This window comes from Rhinopithecus roxellana, chromosome 11 (genome assembly GCF_007565055.1).
Source record: "Rhinopithecus roxellana isolate Shanxi Qingling chromosome 11, ASM756505v1, whole genome shotgun sequence".
Classification (NCBI taxonomy): domain Eukaryota; kingdom Metazoa; phylum Chordata; class Mammalia; order Primates; family Cercopithecidae; genus Rhinopithecus; species Rhinopithecus roxellana.
The window spans coordinates 135,009,465-135,029,730 of NC_044559.1; the positions used below are offsets into that span (position 1 = coordinate 135,009,465).

Genomic DNA, 20,266 nt, shown 5'->3' on the forward strand with positions numbered 1-20,266 from the left:
CGCATACTCCCCTATCCCAGCTCTGAGGGCAGGAATGACCTACGGGAGGTAGCGGCTGAGCTCCAGCTTGCTGCAGTGGGACCAATGGAAGCGGTGGAAGGCAGCCTGCACCAGGGGCGCCATAACGCTGCCCAAGCTGGTCTCATCTGCGCAGCCATTCCCCTGACCATCATGCTCCATGCCGAGCCTAGAATGGGGAAGACAGAGGGGTCCTGATACATCCCAGGGGCTCTGCCCCAGGAAGGCAGGCAGGCAAGCAGATCAGCAGCAGGAGACTCTGTCCTGACCCGGAGCTCAGATTGCTCTTCCTGGCCTCAGTTTCCCAACCATGCAGTGGGGAGGACCAACCCTCTCTCCAAGGCTGTTTCCACTGGGATTGGGCTCATCCTGCCCTCCAAGCCTTCGCTCCTACTGTTCACCACTCCCAGACACCCACCCCTTCCATGAGCTCCACCTATGTTCTTACAGCTTCCAAGGCCAGATCAAGCCCCACCTGGCCACTGGTCCTAGCTGTCTCACCTGTGGGCTCACGTCCACAGCAGGAGCCATCTATCCCACCATTAAAAACTCACAGTCATTCGCTGGCTTCCCACCGAGGGCCTTCGAGTGCAAAGACCAGGTTTCATTCAACTCAACTCAACCTCATTTCTTGAGCCCCTGTAGGTGCCTGCATCTTGAGCCTCTCCAAGATGCTGCAAGGCTGGGCACAGAGCTTTGCACATGGTAGGCAGTAGGCACCTACTATAATAATAGTTTACATTTAAAAGTTTGCTTTTCACAATTAGTCATTAATGCCAAATCCCAAGAATTCTAAGTTCTTAAACATTCCCAGATGGCTGCATCTGGCTTTGACTGCTAGGTAGATATGCAGGCCTATAAGCTTGACCTTGTGTCTCCACAAGGAGGGGCTCAGAGGTTCCCCTGGTGTCAGCCCCATGTTGCAAGTGTGGAGAGGAGGTCCCACCTGCCTGGAGGAGCAAAGCTGGGATAAAATCTGACAGGGCTGATGGTGTCCCTTGGTTCTGCCATTGTGATATGGCATGACCTACTGAACAGTAGCCCATTTGTGTCCACCCAGCATGTAGCCTCTTGAGGGCTTCTCTGTCCTGGCCACCACTGCAGCCTCATTCCTAGAATGGGGTCTGGTGCATGGTAGGTGCTCAAGAAATATTGAATGAATCAACACACTAAACAAAACCCAAAGCCCTAAGATCAGGCAAGCCAGCCTCTGCCTGGCCCACCACCTAAGCTCTAAGTGCACCTGTTTACAATGGGCTCAGGCCAGCATTCCAGTGAGTGCTGAGTATCAGGGTGGACTGGATTGAATCTTAGAAAGGCCTCAAATGTGGACATGATGGAAGGAAGCCAGAGATCAAGACCACCCAGAGACAGCAGCCCTCAGCATGTGATAGGGACACTGCCACTGACCCACCCAAAGGCAGGGCCACATCTGTTCCCCTATGGCCCTGGGATTTGGAGGCTGGGCCCAAGGCAGGCCCAAATTGCTACCCACGCCCCTTGGCTCCTCCCAACTCAGGTTAGGGCCTCCCTCTACTGGCAACTGCAGGAGGCCATGCCTCAGTGGCAGGCCAGCTCCTCTGACACTTCCCAGGACACACGACTAGGCCAAGCTGGGCAAAGTCTCCCATAGTTACAGAACTCCCTGGAGCTCATGGCACAGCTGCCAGTCCCGCCCACCCTGCTGCTGCCACTTACACGTGGCCTGTCTCATGAGCTATCACGAAAGCCGAGGAGAAGCCATCCTCATGGTTGAGGGCACAGCTCCTCAGGGGGTGACACATGCCAGTGACGGGTGCATACCCTGCCGAAGAGAGAAAGAAAAGGTGGAGAGCGAAGTGGAGGGCAGGTGAGGCAGGACACACTGAGATCTGTGCCCAGCCCAGCCCTCTGGTCAGTGCTTAGAGCGGGGACGTTCCTGGAGGAAGAAGGATGCTCACAAAGTCCCACCTGCAGCCGAACAAACCTGGGCCAAGCCACCCTCACATCCTAGGGCTTGATGGCTTCCCTCTCAGCCTGCGGCTTCCCAGGGTTTATCAGCGCCCCTCTAAACCAGAGAACATCCAGGCCTGCAAAAACACTACTTCCACAATGCCTCCCTCCAGTCCCACAGTCAATCAGCAAACAAGCTCAAAACACTTTCTATGCAGGAGTAGGGGGTAGTGTTATGTTAGGTACCACGGGGAAAACAGGGGACTCAGATCCGAGCCTACCCCTGACCCTGCAACACCCCCTACCCACCCACCGCCACAGCTAAAGAGCTGTGGTTTAGCAGGGAGATCATGCGATGAGGCATGGGCCGGAAGGGCTAGAATTCAAGGAGCAAGACAGGCTGCAGCAGGGAGCTGGAGGAAGGGGAAAGGGAATGGTTTGGAAGGAGTTGAGGGGAACCAGGAATGGCTGATGGAGGGCAGTGAGGGACAGCTGAGACAACTCTTCGGAGGTGGGGAGGACACCGGCCAAGGTGCAGGCAGGCCACACAGGAATCATGGCAGTGCAGGGGGGCCGGCACTGGCTAAGCACTACAATGCATGAAGCCTGTGTCCTAGGGGCCTGCAAGGTGGGGATGATGACAAAGGGCATGTCCCTGCCTAGGTCTGCAGTCCTCCCTCCATGTTAGAGGGGCTGAAATGTTCTTTTATTTGACATGGTTTGGGGAGTATAACAAGAGGCTGAGTGGGAAGGAGGTTTCTGGGGCCTCTGTTGTCCTGGAAAGCTGAGATTTGCTCTACATGCAAGATAAGTACATGCTCTGTGTGTATATACATGTGTGTGCATGTCTGTGTCCATGTGAGTGCCTGTGCATATGTGTACATGTGTCTTTGTGTCTCTACATGTATGCAGTGTCTCTGTGTGTCTGTGTGTACGTGTGTTTGTATATCTGTTCATGTACACACCAGCTGATGTCTATTTGCATGTGTGCATGTGTCTGTGTGTACATGGGCCTGTACATGTGTGTGGATGTCTGTCAGTGTGTGTGTGTGTGTGTGTGTGGTGTGTAAAAACCACATTTGGGGCTTCAGTCGTTCAGACAAGAAATCTTCTGGGTAGGCAGGGCTGACCAACTAATTTCTAGCATTAAAGCAGAAAAACAGAGAGAGCCTTCAACATGGAACCTGGAGATCCAGTCTGAGTCTCAGATCTGCCTCCTGTCTGCTAAACCACATGGGCAAGTCGCTTCACCACCCCATGGCTCAGTTTCCCCATACGGGTATCAAAGCTGCATGTTTGCAGAGTACTTACAGTTGTCAATACTTTGTCACAAACATGTCATGCACCCCTGGGGCCTTTAGCGGCCCTGGAATGGGGGGAGGCAAATATTATTATGTTCCCCATTCCACAATTGGGAGGACCCAGGGAGATGAAGAGATCTTGGACCACTGGGCTAGCAAGACATGGAGCTGGAGGCAGAGCACAGACTTCCTGTTCTGCAGCCTACACAAGCCCCATCCTAGGTGTCCCACAGTCTGCAATGAGGACAGAAGGACATAGTGGGGGGAGAAGCATCTTGAAGCCTATGGAGGGTCTTCCAGCAGCCAGGCTCTGGGACATTAAGCACAGGACCCAGGGCCTGACCACTCATAGCTGCCTGCAGCGTCCACCAAAATATTGGGGACTAGAGTATGGACCCCTCTACTTCCCATGGTCCCCAATAAACCATTGCAAAGCTCGCCCCTGGCTGTCCAGGTCCTGTCCCTTCAAACCTCCGTGTAGTGGGCCCCAGGGAGAGCCCATCTGCCTCCAGGCCCAGCCTCTGTCTGCCCTGCAAGCTGCACACACCTGGCCATGGCAAATACAGTACCTTGCATACCTGAGGGCCCAAAGTTCTGCCGGGTGAGGAAGACAACGTGGTCATGGTGCTCAGCATGGCCGGGGTCCTGGTGCTGCTGGGAGTGTGCCCAGCGACACACCTGCTCCAGGCTGCGTGAGGGGTTCCCGCGCTCGATCAGGCTCAGGGACTGCAGGGGCCAGGAGAGCACCAACAGCCACATGGAGGGTCAGAGCCCCGGACACAGCAGGCCTCTCTCCTCCCACTTACAGATGGGAATGCTAAGGCCCAGAGGCCTGCAGGACCCACCCCAAGATCACCAGCTGTCCCCACTCAGCTGCTGCTGGCACACAGCCCTGCCTGCTTTCGGGGACGTTCACATGCCATGGTTCAAGAACCATGCTGAGATGCATTTCTGCTGGGAACTTCACACACACAATTTCCAATCCCTTCAACTAACCTGCAAGGCGGCTGCTGTTCTGAGCATTTCCTCTATACTTTGAGTTCATTGTTTTATTTAATCTTCACAATAGCTCTTACAGGAAAGTTTGGTTGCTACCCCCATTTAATAATAAGTGACTGATGGTCTAAGATTGCAGAGCACAGGGCACCAGGGCTCAACTAGAACATGACTTGTCTCGGTGGCCACCCCACTGTAAGCCCCAATTTCCCCAAGGAGAGGGATCTCCCAGTGATAAAGGTGTGGAATCATCAGTTTCTCAGATTGCAGGAACCCATCAATCACTGCTTACCACCTCCAAGAGCTCCACCCCTGAAGCCACAATTCTAATAGCCTCAGGTTCTGATTCTGGAGACCAAGTTTCCTGGATGCTTGTCCCTCCAGCCCACACCATCGCTGGTCCAACACTCTGGCCCCACAACCCTTCCCCCCCCAAACCCTGCCTGCTGACAAGGTGGTTTACCTGTCGGTAGCCAACCATGATCAAGCGGACGAGGGCAATGTTTATATGAACCCCCAGCGACTCATCGTGGTAAATCTCATCGACCTACAAGAAGAAAATACAGTTTAAGGGAAGGAAACATTCATCACAGGCCTACTGTGTGCCAGGTACTGGGGCAGGTGCCTAACATACGGTATCCCCACCATGACCTTATCAGGCAAGATACGTATCCCTACTTTACAGTAAAGAAACTCAGGCTGAGGGGGCAAAATGACCTGCCCAAGGACATGCTGCAGCTTGTTAGCTGCAGAACTGGGATTCACATCCTGGACCATGTAATCCCAACCCTGAGCTCTTTCCACAAAGCCACAGTGTAGAGGGCCTGGTCTCAAACTCAGCAACTCTGACCAAGACTCATGTTTCCACGTCTGGAGAGCCTCTTCCAGACACGTCACCTGGCTCAGGGAACCCCAGGCCACTCGCCCTAATATCCCTGTGTACCTTTCCAGTTGCCACTGGCATAATGTCTGCCCTACAGCGCCCTGGCCCTGGGGGGGCAGCAGTGGGCACTCCTCCAGGAGACATACTCCAGGGTCTTGAAGCAGCAGCAGCACCTGGGAGCTTGTGAGAAATGCAGAGTCTTGGACCCCACCCCAGGCCTCCTGAATAAGGATCTGCAATTGAACAAGATCCCCAGCTGACTGGCAGGCATGGGCAAGTTTGAGGAGCACTGCTCTAGATAATTCCTTTCTCTCACAGGCCCGGGACTGTGGGGCAGTGTCCTGCACAGCTCGTCAAAGAATCCAGCCCTTTGCACTCTTCTGCCAGGAAGCTCCTGAACAGTGTCCATGAGGTAGACTCTCGGCCTCTGCTTGTCCACTCCCAAGGACAGGGAACTCACCCTCTCCCGACAGGGACACCCATTTCCTGAGTGGTCCCATTGGATACTCCAGCTTTTTTGTTTTAAATAACCTTGTTTATGAATACAAAACACCTCACTAGAAATAAAAATTGAAAACTACAAAAAAAGAAGAAAATGAAATCACCAACACTACTATTAGCCAGATACATAATAACCACAGTTAACCTGTATCCTGCCACGTGTGTACATGCATGCATCTTATTTTACAAAATTGGAATCATACTGAATATACTGTTTCTATGTTGCTTGTTTTATAGAACATTATTCAATACATTTAAAAGCCTAATCTTGACTGGGCATAGGTGCAGTGGCTCATGCCTGTAATCCTAGCGCTTTGGGAGGCCAAGGTAGGAGGATCACTTGAGGCCAAGACTTTGAAACCAGCCTGGGCAACATAGCGAAACCCTGTCTCTACAAAAAAATGCCACTGCCGCCGTCAGGGATGCGATGCTGCCGGCGCGGTCAGGGATGCGATGCTGCCGGCGCAGTCAGGGATGCGATGCCGGCAGAAGTGGAACCCAGCCTCTGCCTTCTGCCCACATGGCTTCCTAGGAGCTGGGCCAGAGCTCCATGCATAGTCTTGCTCTCACTACTTCCATCTCCCCATGCCCTTCAGTCATCAATTCTTTTCAATTCACAAGCAAAGTGATCAACCTACAACCCACAAAGCAACCATTGTCCACCACATGGAGAAGAGGAATAGCACTTCCAACCATACAGGCGTGACAGTCCCACGGCAGGGGGTGAGCCAGGAGGGGAACAGGAGACGTACGCTTTGTGGGCAAACTGTGGGCAGCAGAAGCCGCATGCATCACTGAGCCCCAGTCCCAAGCCATTTTCCACAGTGCCCAGAACTGGCAGCTGCCCCAGTTCATGAATGGACAGACTTCAGACTTCATAGCAGCCAGCGTCAGGCTTCCACCACAGGCCTTCCTGGCACCCATATCTGGATCCAACTGAGTAGCAAGACCAAAGACCAGCAGCCGCTATGGGAAAGCAGCTCCCCGCCAACACCCCACCACAAGGAACAATGCCAATGCCCACCACAAGAAATGATGATAGTCCAGCGAGCAGCAGGGCTTCCTTCCCAACCTCTTCCCCTCCCCAGTGGGAGTAAAGTGCTCCCATGCATAGAGACAATGTCCTCCTCAATCCACACGCCCTAGACTTATCCTAGGAGGGACTTCAGGGTGGAGTGGGGGGCACTCAATCAGTCACACACACACATAGGCGCCCTGGTGGAATTCTAAACTAAGGAGTCTTTGCTGATTGCTGAAATGATCATGGATCTGCAGTAGGGTGACCCTTAAGTAATCCTTACTTCCCAACCCCTCCAACACTGGATCACGGCCTTCCTTCTGTGCTGGGGTGGGTCTGTGTCGCAGACCTCCCTGAGTGCACTATAAGCAGACTAAGGACAGGATCACAGGCAATGCACGCTCTGCACAGCCCCATCTGTGCTCCACGCATACACATGTAAACCCATCAGTTATCCCGGGAGCAGGAGAAGAAAGGAGTCACTAGGACATTCAGCGGGGGCATCTGCTGGGCCTCTAGGCATCTGGAAATGCCCAGGGCTGCTGCCTTCCTCCACGTGTCTCTCCTGTAGGGCAGACCATGTGAATTGCTGCCAGAATCCTTCCATATTACTCATTTCTGTACCTCACTCAACAGGCCAAACCCACTCATCAAAGCCTCCAATGACCCTTGCTCCAATAGCTGCCATCTCCAGCTCAGGACATTGAGAGGTCCTTACAGCGGGACTGGGCAGGGGGCTGCTGCCTCTCTGAGCAGGAGATAGAATCACAGCTCAACTGTCCAACACTGGCAGAAGGTGGGGTGAGGGCCCCTGATGCCACCTCCCACTCCCTGGTAACTGGCCTAGATGCAAATGCTATGTAAACAGAAAGGGACAGCCCATCTGGAGATATCACTAAGAAGCAACCTGAAACCAAGGGCTTCAGGTGCCTGGTGTTCTGAGGTCTGCAGCACGGGCCCCCCACCCTCACCACCTGGCTCCAGGATCTGGAGAAAAGGGAAACAGTGTCTGGGCAGGAGGGCTCAGGGAAGTCTCAATGGAGGAGCTGGAACGATCCCTGGACCAAGAAGGCTGTGGGCCCTTAAAAGGAGAGGGGCAGAGGCTTGCAGCAGGGGAGAGGAAGGCAAGAGCCACGTGAAGCCACCAAGAGAACTCCAGGGTCACTGGCAACCAAGGTAACTAAAGTCAACTGCTTTGGTGTGAATGTTGGTGTTGCCCCAAAATTCATATGTTGAAATCCAACTCCCAAGGGAATGGTATTGGAAGATAGAGCATTAGGGGGTAATTAAGTCATAAAGGCAGAGCCCTCCTGAATGGGATTAGTGTCCTTATAAAAGAAGCCCCTGAGAGACCCCCTCACTCCTTCTACCATGTAAGGACACAGTGAGAGGGCACCATCTATGAACCAGAAAATGGGTGGGCTCTCACCAGTCACCAAATCTGCTGGTGTCCTGATCTTGGACTTCCCAGCCTCCAGAACTGTGAGAAATAAATTTCTATTGTTTCTATGCTACTCACTTAGGATATTTTGTTACAGCAGCCCAAACAGGCTAAGCCATCCCCCTCCATCTGACAGGGAATTTCTTGCCAGCCAGTGCTCACATGTGCCCAGTAGCGGGGAGCTTTTCATCATTGGAAAGTTCCCTGGGGCATGAGCCCTGTTCAGCCTTCCCACCCACATCCTCTGCTGGCCTTCAGTCTCCTGCTGGAAGTTTCACTGAGCATGTCTGCTCCCTTCCTGGGGACAGACAGTGATCGCAGTCTCTTATGGACTTCCCTCAAAGTACACCTCTGTCAGAGAAAATAGAGATCACTCACCAAATGGAAAACCTGAATTAACACCATCTAAGCACCAAGATAAAGAAACCATCAATCTAGAATCCTGAACTCACAAAACCATCTTTTAAGGACCATGATGAAATGAAGACATTATCAGATAAACAAACACTGTTACACAGACCTCACTAAAGGAATGTCAGGGAAGATGGAAAATGATCCCCAAAAGGAAGCTTAAAGCACAAGGAGAAGTGAAGACTTTTGAGGCTGTGATAGAAAAGGAGCTGGGCAATGAGAAACAGTTGGGTCTTTTCTTATACTAAATAAGGATGATAAAAATAAACTGCTTTTATTTTATTCCCTTTCTCCCCCATTAAAAGAAGGTGGAGTTTGTCCTTCCATTCCAAGTCCCCTGTTCCAGTCCTCTGGGGCCCTGGTATGCTCATCTGCACACACCCCTGCCTTCCCCAGCCCTTGAGTAGGGACCTCAGCATCTTTGATTTGGCTCAAGCTGCCTGAGGCTTTGCACGGGCCAAGGAGGTGGCTGGACAAGGCTGCCGTGTCTGGTAGAACTGCAGAAACCATGTGACACACAGCACCACAGCCAGGACCCCAGCTGCTCTGGAACACACACAGGTGGCTCGCTGACAGGCTCCAGCCTGGCTGTGCACCCAGGGCCTGGCCCTGTCTGCCTTGGCCCTCCATGGCTGCCTCCCAAATGCCAGAGGTGAGGCCAGGGAGCTAGCTCAGGGGAGATCACAGATCGCTTCCCATGGTTGGGCATGAGGCAGGATGGCTATGAGGCACACCCACAGGGCAGAACAGAGCAGTGTGTCCAGCTTCTCTGCTTCTCACTTCTGCGCCAAATTCAAAGTCACCTCTGCCAGGACCCCTGCATTAGGATTCAGTGCCACATATTGACCTGAGATAACCACTGGGTATGTACCAGAAAAACAAGCAAAGGTCAGGACTCTCTCTGGCCAAAGGGAGAAAAAGCAGCACAAGAGAAGATGGTAGAGGGTACTGGAATCAGAGGGAGGGAGGCACCTCTACTCCCCAAGCACCTACTGTGTGCCAGGCACTGTGCCGAGGGCTTGGCATACAGCCTCACAACAACCTTATGGAGAGAGGAATTATTTCTGTCTCATAGGCAAGACATCCAACGTTCAGAGAGGGTAAGTAACTTGCCCAAGCCCACGCAGCTAGAAGTGAGAATGCCAAGAGTTGAACTCAGATCTCTGTGACTCTCAGGCCCCCTTCCTTAGCCTCTACATTCAGCTGCTGTCCAGAACCAGTTTCTGTGGCAGGGTGGCTGGGGTGGGCTTTCTCTGGCCCAGGAGAGAGAATGAGGAGAGTTTACAACTCAAGACGGCTGTAAAAGGTCCACCCACCGCTTGGCAACCAGGCTCAGGCAGGTCTTAAACACGGAGAGGTGGAGGCCAGTGCTGAAAAAGACCCTGGGGGTATTAAGCCCACCCGCGCTCAAACAGAAGCGGAACAGTGTGGTCTCATCGCCACTAATGGCTGGCACAGCCCACAAGCGCCTCCCCACATCACTTTACTGATTCCTCATGGCGAACGGCCTGGAATTCCTATTATTCTAAAAATAAACTTTATTTTAAAATAACTTTAGATTCAGCTACAAGTTGTAAAGATAGTACAGAAACTCCCCATACCCAATTTATTCCAAACGTTAACATCTTCCATTACTATGGTACGTTTGTCACTGTTAATGAACCAATATTGACATACTGTTATTAACTAAAGTCTACATTTTATTCAGATTTTTCTAGTTTCCCCCAAATGTCCTGGTCCCATCCAGGGTGTCACATTCCATTTAATCTTCCTGTCTCCTTAGCCCCTCTGCTCTGTTTCTACTCTGTGACAGGTTCTCCCGCCTTCTGGTTATTGATGACTTTAAGTCTTAAGGAGCACTGAGCAGGTATTTTGTGTCCTTCAATTAGGGTATGTCTGATGGTTTTCTCATGGTTAGATGGGGGCTACAGGGGAGGAAGCCCACAGGGGTAAGGTGCATCCTCATCAGGCCATGCCAAGGGTGCACGATATCAGCATGACTCATCACTGTTGCTGTTGGCCTTCATCACCCGGCTGAGGGAGCGTTTGTCAGGTTTCTTCACTGAGAGTTACCCTCTGCTCCCTGATTTCCAGACTGGATTCTTTAAAAGAAAGTCACTATGTGCGGGCCACATCTAGGGAGTGGGGAGTTAAAATCCACCTCCTTGAAGACGGACGTGAATAAACTGGAATTACCCTGCATGGGCGATTTGTCCCTTCTTGGTTTATTTATTCCATCATTTATGTTATCAGTATGGACTTTTATCTATTTTACACCTTGGGCTATAATTCTCTGTGATTTGTTTTGTTGCTCAAATTGTCCTAGCTTTGGTGGTTGAGAGCTCTTTGAGTTGGCTCCTCTGTCCCGTAAACACACCCCCATGGTTTGGGGATTTGGGGTTTGTTTTTTAACACTTCGTTACTTTCTGGCTGTAGGAGATGCTCTGGGGTCATCTTGCATATTCCCTGCCCCAGCCCCAGAGTCAGTTATTTCTCCAAGGACCTCTAAGGAGAGTGGTATGCTCTCCCTGTTTTCAGGGATACAGGCAGGCCCAAAGGCATACAGAAGCTTGCCTGAGGACAGCAATCATGGTCAGAGGACAAGCCCAGGCCTCAGAAAACCTGACCTGCTCATGCACCTTCCCTGATCACTTACTGCCTCTGAACCTGGACAGATGTGAGCAACATTGCTTGAAGACAGAGGAACGGCCACAATGACCCCTCCTGTCCTTTGTCAGTCCTCGGGAGACGACAGCAACATGGAGTCTCGGGCCCTGGACCAGCCCTTTGGTGCGCAACCCTGGCCCTGGCCCTTCTAACAAGGCACAAGGTGACTCTGCAGACCACATGCTCCAGCCCCCAGCGTCCCCCAAGACACATGCTGCATCCCATTGAGTCCAACAGGCTCCTCTTTTTCACGTTTACAATCACTGTTGGCCAGGAGGCAGCCCAGGTGTGACTGTCACTGCCCGTGCAAGCAAGAGCCTCTGTCATTCCTGATGGCTTCACAACCACAGCCCTCATCATTTCAGTTAACAAAACATCAGAGGCAGGAATGTGAATCCTGGGTGTTGTCTGAAAACCTCCCATCAACACCTTCCAGTAAAATCGATATGGCTCCAGCATCAAATCCACAGGATGCTGTCCGTAGGTTCTGTGAAAATCCAGGGATGCCAGTGGAGCCCTCAGGTGGCACCACCCCTGCTCTCGATGGCAGGCAGGACAATGCCGCATGGAAACGTCATACACTGAGGACGATGCCGAAACATGACCTGCAAGGGCACTGCTCTGAATGTGAAGAAGTTAGGGGAACTCCTCACCTGTTCATGTTGCCTTATCTGTGTGTGTACAAGAGTAACATATGATAGGCCAGGCACGGTGGCTCACGCCTCTAATCCCAGTACTTTGAGAGGCCGAGGCGGGTGGATCACGAGGTCAGGAGATTGAGACCATCCTGGCTAACACAGTGAAACCCCGTCTCTACTACAAATACAAAAAAAAATTAGCCTGGCATAGTGGCAGGCACCTGTAGTCCCAGCTACTTGGGAGGCTGAGGCAAGAGAATGGTGTGAACCTGGGAGGTGGAGCTTGCAGTGAGCCGAGATCGCACCACTGCACTCCAGCCTAGGCGACAGAGCAAGATTCCGTCTCAAAAAAAAAAAAAAAAAAAGAGTAACGTATGATAAAGACCTAACTCTAACTGAGGGTAAAAAGCTCTCTTCTAGCTGGGTACAGTGGCTCACACCTGTAATCCCAGCACTTTGGGAAGCCGAGGCAGGCGGATCACAAGGTCAGGAGTTTGAGACCACCCTGACCAACATGGTGAAATCCTGTCTCTACCAAAAATAGAAAAATTAGCCGGGCATGGTGACATGCAGCTATAATCCCAGCTCCTCAGGAGGCTGGGGCAGGAGAGTCACTTGAACCCGGGAGGCAGAGGTTGTGGTGAGCTGAGATCCCACCACTGCACTCCAGCCTGGGTGACAGAGCAAGATTCCATCTCAAAAAAAAAAAAAAGAAAAGAAAAAAAAAGCTCTCTTCTAATAAGTCTACAGTAAAAATGCTACGTGATGAACAGAATTTCATTGGTAACACTTTTTCGTTCTTAAGGACATAAAACAATGGGGTATCTGACCATCAGTGTGGTCTCAGATTTGATGAAATATGGTACACATGTGAACTTGTCTGTGTGCACACATCTAATTTGGTGTGGTACACATGGGTGCATGTATCTATACAAACACACCTGTGTTACACATGTGGGTGATTAAACATGGTACAGGTATATGCATGTGTGTGGGTACCCATATTATATGTGTACACACATATGCATGTGTGTGGGTACCTGTGTTGTATGTGTGTACACATGTGCATGTATGTGGATGTTTAACAGCAATATACTACTACCTGTGGTCTGAGCTGTCTGCCTTCCCCAGCCCTCCAGGGCTGACCCTTACAGTAAGCAGAGCTGGGTCTGGTTTACCTTGGGTTGGGACACTAAGACCTCACCAAGATGCCATGCTCAGGTGTGCACACACAGACAAGTTCACATGTGTACCATGTTTCATCAAATCTAAGACTCCATGATGGTCAGATTCCCCATGATTTTATGCCACGGACCACATTGGTAGGCCCTGCCTCCGAGGTCACTAGTGAGGTGTTTAATGAGGTCTTGGAGGATGAGGCTGCTCTCAGGGGAGTGGAAGGAGAGCGCTGAGTCTCCTGACTTCTTTCTCAGTTGCTGCAGGCTCAGCTGTTCCATCTCCCCTCTCTGTCAAGCTCATGATCATGCCCTATATTTTAAAGGGCTGGTGTGGGTTCCAAGTGAACACTTTTAGCTGCCTTTTAATCGGCACACCTCTTAAAGGGGTGGCTGTCTCTAGAGCTCCCTGGAGCCTGCAGGCTGGTCTGGGTGGTGCTCCAGAGATCCGGCTGCTCAGCCCACCTCATGCCCAGGCTGCGTGTGCAGAGTGGCTCCAGGGTGCACAGGGATGGACCCACTCAGCCCAAAAGACTCTCTTTCACAAGCCCACAGTGCTCAGCATTTATCCCCCACAACCTATTTGTGAAACGCGGCAGCCTTGATGTCCCAGGCTGGCAACCTCTATGTAAATAGAGGCAGTATGGAGGCCTGGGAAGTTCAAGCTCTGCTGCTTCTCACCACTGCATGGTCTTACCTCTTGGAGCTTGACTCTGCTCATCTGTGGGTATGGAGGAAACAGCTTGCCAAGGCAGGAGGGTGGAGGGAAAAACAGACGTCAAGGCTTTGAAACCAGGCCTGGCCCACAGCATGTGCTCGATCAGCAGCATCCATTAGTTTAAAACTTATTTCAGCCAGGCACAATGGCTCAGGCCTATAATACCAGCGCTTTGGGAGGCTGAGGCAGAAGGATTGTTTGAGCTCAGGAATTAAAAACCATCCTGAGCAACACAGTGAGACCCTGTCTATATATATCTATATTTTTAAATTAAAAATTAGCTGGGTACAATCAGCCATGCCTGTAGTCCCAGCTACTTGGGAGGCTGAGGCAAGAAGATCACTTGAGTCCAGGAGGTCGAGGCTACAGTAAGCCATGATCACACCACTACACTCCAGCCTGGATGATAAAGCAAGACCCTACCTCTAAAAAGTGTATGTGTGTGTGTACGTGTGGAGTGAGATGCTGTCCATGAAAGCAAAAGTGCTGTGTGAACCATAAAACGCTCTTTGCAGGAAGGGTGCTCACTATCACATATCTCTCGCACCAAGATTCCCAGCACTCCTCCTTCTGTGATGCACATCACTCTCTGCCCAGAGGGTTTGCTTTGAAAATTTCTGTGTGTGACAATTGGAACTAATACCATCGGTCAGGGGTCTCAATCTGGCCAGTATGGACAATTTGACATGGATGAGCTCAGTTGGGGGAGCTGTTCTGTGCATTTTAAGATGTTTAGCAGAATCCCTGGCCTCTACCAACTAGATGCCGGTAGCACCCCATCCCCTCTAGCTGTGATAATCAAAAAATAGCTCCAGATATTACCAACTGTCCCTAGTTAAGAACTACTGTTTGGGTGGGCGCCATGGCTCACACCTGTAATCCTAGCACTCTGGGAGGCCAAGACAGGAGGATTGCTTGAGCCCAGGAGTTCAAGACCAGCCTAGGTAATATAGTAAGACCCTGTCTCTACTAAAAATTTAAAAAAAAAGAAAAAGAAAATTAGCCAAGCATGGTGGCATGCACCTGTGGTGCTTGGGAGGCTGAGTCAGGAGGATCCCTTGAGCCCAGTAGGTTGAGGCTGCACTGAGCCATGACTGCACCACTGTGCTTCAGCCTGGGTAACAAAGCAAGACCCTGTCTTTAAAAGAAAAAATAAAAGGCTGGGCACCTTGGCTCACACCTGTAATCCCAGCACTTTGGGAGGCTGAGGTGAGCAGATCACTTGAGGTCAGGTGTTCGAGACCAGCCTGGCCAACGTAGCAAATCCCCATCACTACTAAAAATACAAAAATTACCTGGGTGTGGTGGCATGCCTGTAATCCCAGCTACTCGGGAGGCTGAGGCAGGAGAATTGCTTGAACCCAGGAAATGAAGTTTGCAGTCAGCCGAGATTGTACCACTGCACTCCAGCCTGGGCAACAGAGTGAGACTCCATCTCAAAAACATAAAATAAAATAACTTTTAAATATAATAAATAAAATAAACTTTAAAAAGAACTACTGCTTTACAGTGAATGAGTTTTTTTACTTTTAGCAAAAGCAGTTTTGGGGAAGAGACATAAAAGAAGAGAAAAAGACCAAAAAGAGAGGGAAGAAGAGGATTGTCTGCTTCCAGTGTCAAGGAGAATAAGCTCCTTAGAGATTCATCTACCCAAAAGGAGAATGTCTGGCAAAGCCATACTCTCCACCAGCAGGAAAGCAGTTTTTGTGGTGTTCCAGACCAGCCTTTATGATGGATGTGTAACGCTTGTCAAGGGTAAACAAAATGCCACCCTTCCAGGCAGAGGCCGCCAAGGCCCTGATCTGACAGCCAACTGCGCCAAAACCTCCCAGGTCTAAAAGGGGAAGCGAGCTCTCCTACACGGTCCATCTGAGCAGGCCCCAGGCTCAGAAAGAGGCTCTGAGGCAGGTCAGAGCTGGTAGGACCCTACCATTGGCAGAGGTGCTAGCCAGTGTTGTCCCGGCAACCACCCCAACATCTATGTATTGTCAGTCAGGTGGAGCCGGGCAGGGGGTGGAGGTGGACCAGGCACCTATCATCCAGACAGGATGGCTGCCAAGAGGGTTCCTAGAGGAAACAGAGACTGGAAGCTTCTGGCTACAACCTTGCTGGGAGGAAATGATGAAAGGGCCTCTCTGTCTCTCTTCTCACCCTCCCTGTGCTCCAGCTCCAGGCCCTAGGAGGTTCCCCCATCTCCCCATGTCCAAAGGGGTCCTCACCCCAGAGAACTGGTCCATCATCCCCGGGCCAGGAGAGGGCCCTAGGAATGGGCAGATCCACCTTGGATACCACCATGGATGCCACTTAGGAGCTGTTCTCATGCCTCTTCTTTACGCCACAGTCCACACTGCTGCCTCCCCAGCTATCCCGCCACACCTAGATGCCAGGGAGGTCTCTGCAGGCTTCTGTAACCTGTCACCACACACCTGGGTCTCCTTCCTCAACCCTACCACCACAACCCTGCTGTGCTATCTGCCACCCTGGCCCGCATGCCCTCCCCTCTCCGAATTGCCCTCTCCCTCAAGGCAGGCTCAGCAATGAGCCCCTGTAGACACCCCTCCTCTCTCTACAACCCCACAGGGACAGTATCCCCTCTAAGCTCCTTGGTACTGGTACCATTCTCCATGGTTCCCTGGTTATTCCACAGGACTAAGGCTTGTTTTTGCAGCCAGACCAAAACTTCTAGGACGGCAGCCTCTGTCTGTGATACAAGGCACACAACAGGTGCTCACTAAATGCTGAAAACAACTACCCCTTTATGCTTCAAAGTGCTCAAATGGTTCTCTAGTCCTGAGATTTGAAGAAGTCTTAAGGAAGATGACCCAGTATAGATGAGGAAACAGGCACAGAGAATGACAGCACCCAGCAGCGTGTGCGGAAAGGTTAAGGGGGGAGCCTGGTCATCTGAAGCTGCAGGAATATCCACAGCACCTCCCCAGGTCAATGCAAAAGACACATGGAAGGCAGGGCCACCCAGACTGTCCCTCCAGCTGCCCCTGACAGCAGTGTCTGGAGCCTCGTCAGACAACTTTGGGTGCTTCACTAATGGCTTCTGCCCCCTCCTCCCTGGGTTAAGAGCACAATGGGACTATCCATCCCAGGAACTAGATCTCCTCTCTCTGGTCCCGCCAGCCCAGACCTGGCCCCGGAAATCAGGATCAGAAATGGTCACAGCAGACAGGTGCTCCAAGGGGAATGCAAAGGCAAGCTGTTATTACTGGCCCCATGGAAATCTCCAAGGGTATTCGAGCATCAAGCATCCCAGCCGAATAAAAGCTCCCACACAATGGACAGGATGAGCTGCTAGTCCCCAGGGAGGCAGACTGTCGGTCCCCATCTGCTCACCTTCCCTTGCTGGGAAGTTTGGCTGTCCATCCTCTGCACCTGTTCAGAGGAAGCCTGAACCCCATACCGCCCACATACCCACCATGGCAGCAGCAGGTTTGCAAGGTCACAACTCCTTTAAGCCACAGTCTATCTCAATGCTGTGAGCCTCTCTCCCCAAGAGGAACTGAGCTTCCCTCAGAGGAAGCTCTGCCTCAACTGTGCCCCTCACCCATCCCAGGCCCTGTCTGTTCCCACATTCACAAGGCAACCCAGCAGTGAGCAGAACACCCAGCCTCTAACGGCCTTCTAGAACTTCTGAGAAGATTATTACTCTCCTCACCCACTTTCTGACAGGTTGTGGGGAGAGGGAAGGTAGGACCAAGACTATCCAAACAGCAGTCTCCAAGGCAGGCCCTCGTGGCCCTGTCTTCAGTGGAAGCTGACAATGTTCCCCGGCCACAGCTTTGAGTCATGCATGAGTCAGAGGTCAAGGGTCAAAAGTCAGAACGTGTTAATTTGGCCAAGAAGGTTAGAATGGGTCACTGAACCTGCCTTCCTCCAACAGTAAAGTCCTAGGGACATCGGGGGAACACCAGGGAAGGAGAATAGGTGGGCAGCTGGCCTCCACATCATGAACATCAAGGGCTCAGAGAGAACTTCCCACCTGCTCCTGCCACCATCCACGTGGTCTCATAGCTCCAGATTGGAGGGCTTCCCAGCCCCTTCTGAATGCATCACGTTTCAGGCCAGGTCAGCCCTGGAATGCCAAGTTTCAAAAGTACACTTTGCTCGATGGAAAGAAACATCTCGACTTATAGCCCATCAAAAGACCTCTTCTGGTTTCCAAGGGAAACTCCTAAATTCTGCCTGGGGAACAAGCTCCCATCTACTCTCCCCACTACCTTCCAAACTTCGCTGCCTTCAGCTCTCCACCTCAGAGGTGGGTTTCACTGTTTTTCCCATAGCCCCCAAGAGCATCCCCTCCACCCTCACCCCCGTCATTTGACCTGACTCTCTTAGAACCCTTATCAGGGGCTCAGACCAGGCCACCCAGTGGGTCTGGGAGGGGCCTTGCTGAGGGCACACAGTGCCCAGAAGCCACGCATGTGGAGCCCCTCGCCAAGCAGAGACTGTAGGAGCTGGCACAGGTCATGGCCCCTCCAGGACATACGTGCATGCAAGCACTCCATCTCCTGGGGTCCTTTTCCCAGCCTGTGTGAGGGCCCATTTGGAACCCCAGCTTTAGGATACAGATCAGTGTAAGCTGAAGACATCTGAAAGCCAACAGATGCAGAAAGAAGCCTTCTCAGCTTCCCTTAAAAGCAGCAGCATCTGGGAAAGAGGTTGTTGGAAATCCCCTTAGGGGAATTTCATGGTCATAAAGACAGAAATACCACTTGACCCTGCTTAAGTAAACATCACAGACTTCATCTCCCGTCTGTTCTCCTAAAGACCCACTTGTCTTTCCTAAAGAAACCTTTCTCCCTTCTCCCTTTCTCTCCCTATTAAGCTAAGAACATAAGCCCTAGGTTTTGTTTGTTTCTTTCTTTTCTTTCTTTTTTTTTTTTGAGACTGCAGTCTCCCTCTGTGGTCCAGGCTGGAGTGCAATGGCCCGATCTCGGCTCACCGCAGCCTCCACCTCCCGGGTTCAAGCAATTCTCCTGTCTCAGCCTCCTGAGCAGCTGGAACTACAGGCACACGCCACCACACCTAGCTAATTTTCGTATTTTTAGTAAAGACGGGGTTTCACCATATTGGTCAGGCTGATAAACTCCTGACCTTAGGTGATCCACCTGCCTCAGCCTCCCAAAGTGGTGGGATTACTTGCATGAGCCACTGCACCTGGCCAAGCTCTCAGTTTTCACCACCCCTTTGAGGTACTCATCATAGAGTAACCCTATATACAAGGAACTGGCAAATCAGCTCTTTTCTCCTGCCAGTCTGTCTCTTTCAGTTTAACTCACAAGTCCTCCAGAACTGAACATAAGAGTGTAGGGAAAAGCTTTTCTGCCATAACAGCTGGGTCACCAGCCACGGACAGCACCAGCTGGCACCAGGCCTAGGGAAGAGTGTGAGCTCTGGAGTGGACACAGCAGTGCTCAGATCCCAGCCCTGCAGCCTACCAGATGGGAGACTAGCAAGTTACAGCCTGTCTCTGTACCCCAGTTTCTATGTAAGGACATTGAGGCTACTCAGACCTCTCGTAGGGTTATGGGGAGACTTATGTAAATGAGGTAGAGTCTACAAAGAGTCTGGCTCCCTCCCAGTGGTTACTCAAAAACAATGCTAATAATTTCTACAATGATATTCTTTTTTTTTTTTTTTTAATTCTAGAGACAGGGTCTTACTCTGTTGGTAGGGTGGAGTGCAGTGGCACAATCACAGCTCACTGTAGCCTTGACCTCCTGGGCTCCAGCCATCCTCCCACCTCAACCTCCTGAGTAGCTGGGACTACAGTTGTGCACCACCTTGCCTGGCTAATTTTTTAAAATTTTTTACAGAAATGGGGACTTGCTATGCCCAGGCTGGTCTTGAACTCCTGCCCTCAAGCAATTCTCCTGTCTTGGACTCCCAAAGTGCTAGGATTATAGGTGTGAGTCATGGCACCCGGCTTGCAATTAGATCTTTTGCAGTGGTCTGCAGACATACAGCAGTATAAGCTCAGAGGACAGGGACTGTGTTTTCTCTTCCTTTTGTGTTCCCCACTGTGGAAGCCATTCTTCCTGTCTGCATGCTGTGCTGCTTGCTTTCTGGGCACAGGTCCTGCTGCACCTCACCCCCATACACAGCGGCAAGCTGTGGCCCAGCAGACCCAAACCAACCTTCTAGACACAGCAGTTAGTACAGGGATAGCCACATGTCCCACCCTAGTCAGTCTTCCCTAGGAGGGCAAGAAAGAGCCTTCTGGCATTTGGGTCCTAAGTGTGAGCACCTAGGGTGTTCCCATTTCCCATCATGGGGAGAAAGCCCATCTGCTGCTGGGCTCCACTGACAAGCACGGGCCAGCAGAGTAGGAGACCGTGCCCTAAAGAGCCTGAAGCCCTCGTCCTGTGGTCCCTGGGGCTCCTGCCCCGCAGCTTCTACCTGTGGGCACATCAGCAGCTCCCAGCCAATAGACCCCTCTTTGGTTTCAGCTAGTGTGAGCTGGGTCTGTCACCTGCAACCACAAGAACCCTGACTCCCACCCCACCCCACCCAATACCTAGCCCCACGGAGGGCCCACAGAAGTAGCACAGCACC

At 51.7% G+C, this 20,266-nt stretch overlaps 1 protein-coding gene across 2 annotated transcripts in view; it reads right to left on the reverse strand.

The window, feature by feature from the left end:
* ADAMTS14 (ADAM metallopeptidase with thrombospondin type 1 motif 14) overlaps positions 1–20,266 on the reverse strand; it is an 88,029-nt gene that overhangs the window by 29,014 nt on the left and 38,749 nt on the right. Inside the window, exons 5-8 of one of the 2 annotated variants that reach the window (XM_010362852.2) lie at positions 4,711–4,794; positions 3,830–3,977; positions 1,717–1,822; positions 44–187 (exon numbers count right to left, since the gene is read on the reverse strand). In XM_010362852.2, the coding sequence (XP_010361154.2) occupies positions 44–187; positions 1,717–1,822; positions 3,830–3,977; positions 4,711–4,794 (482 nt within the window). Of the gene's footprint in view, positions 1–43; positions 188–1,716; positions 1,823–3,820; positions 3,978–4,710; positions 4,795–20,266 lie in introns of both variants that reach the window. The other variant, XM_010362851.2, reaches the window with a different exon arrangement.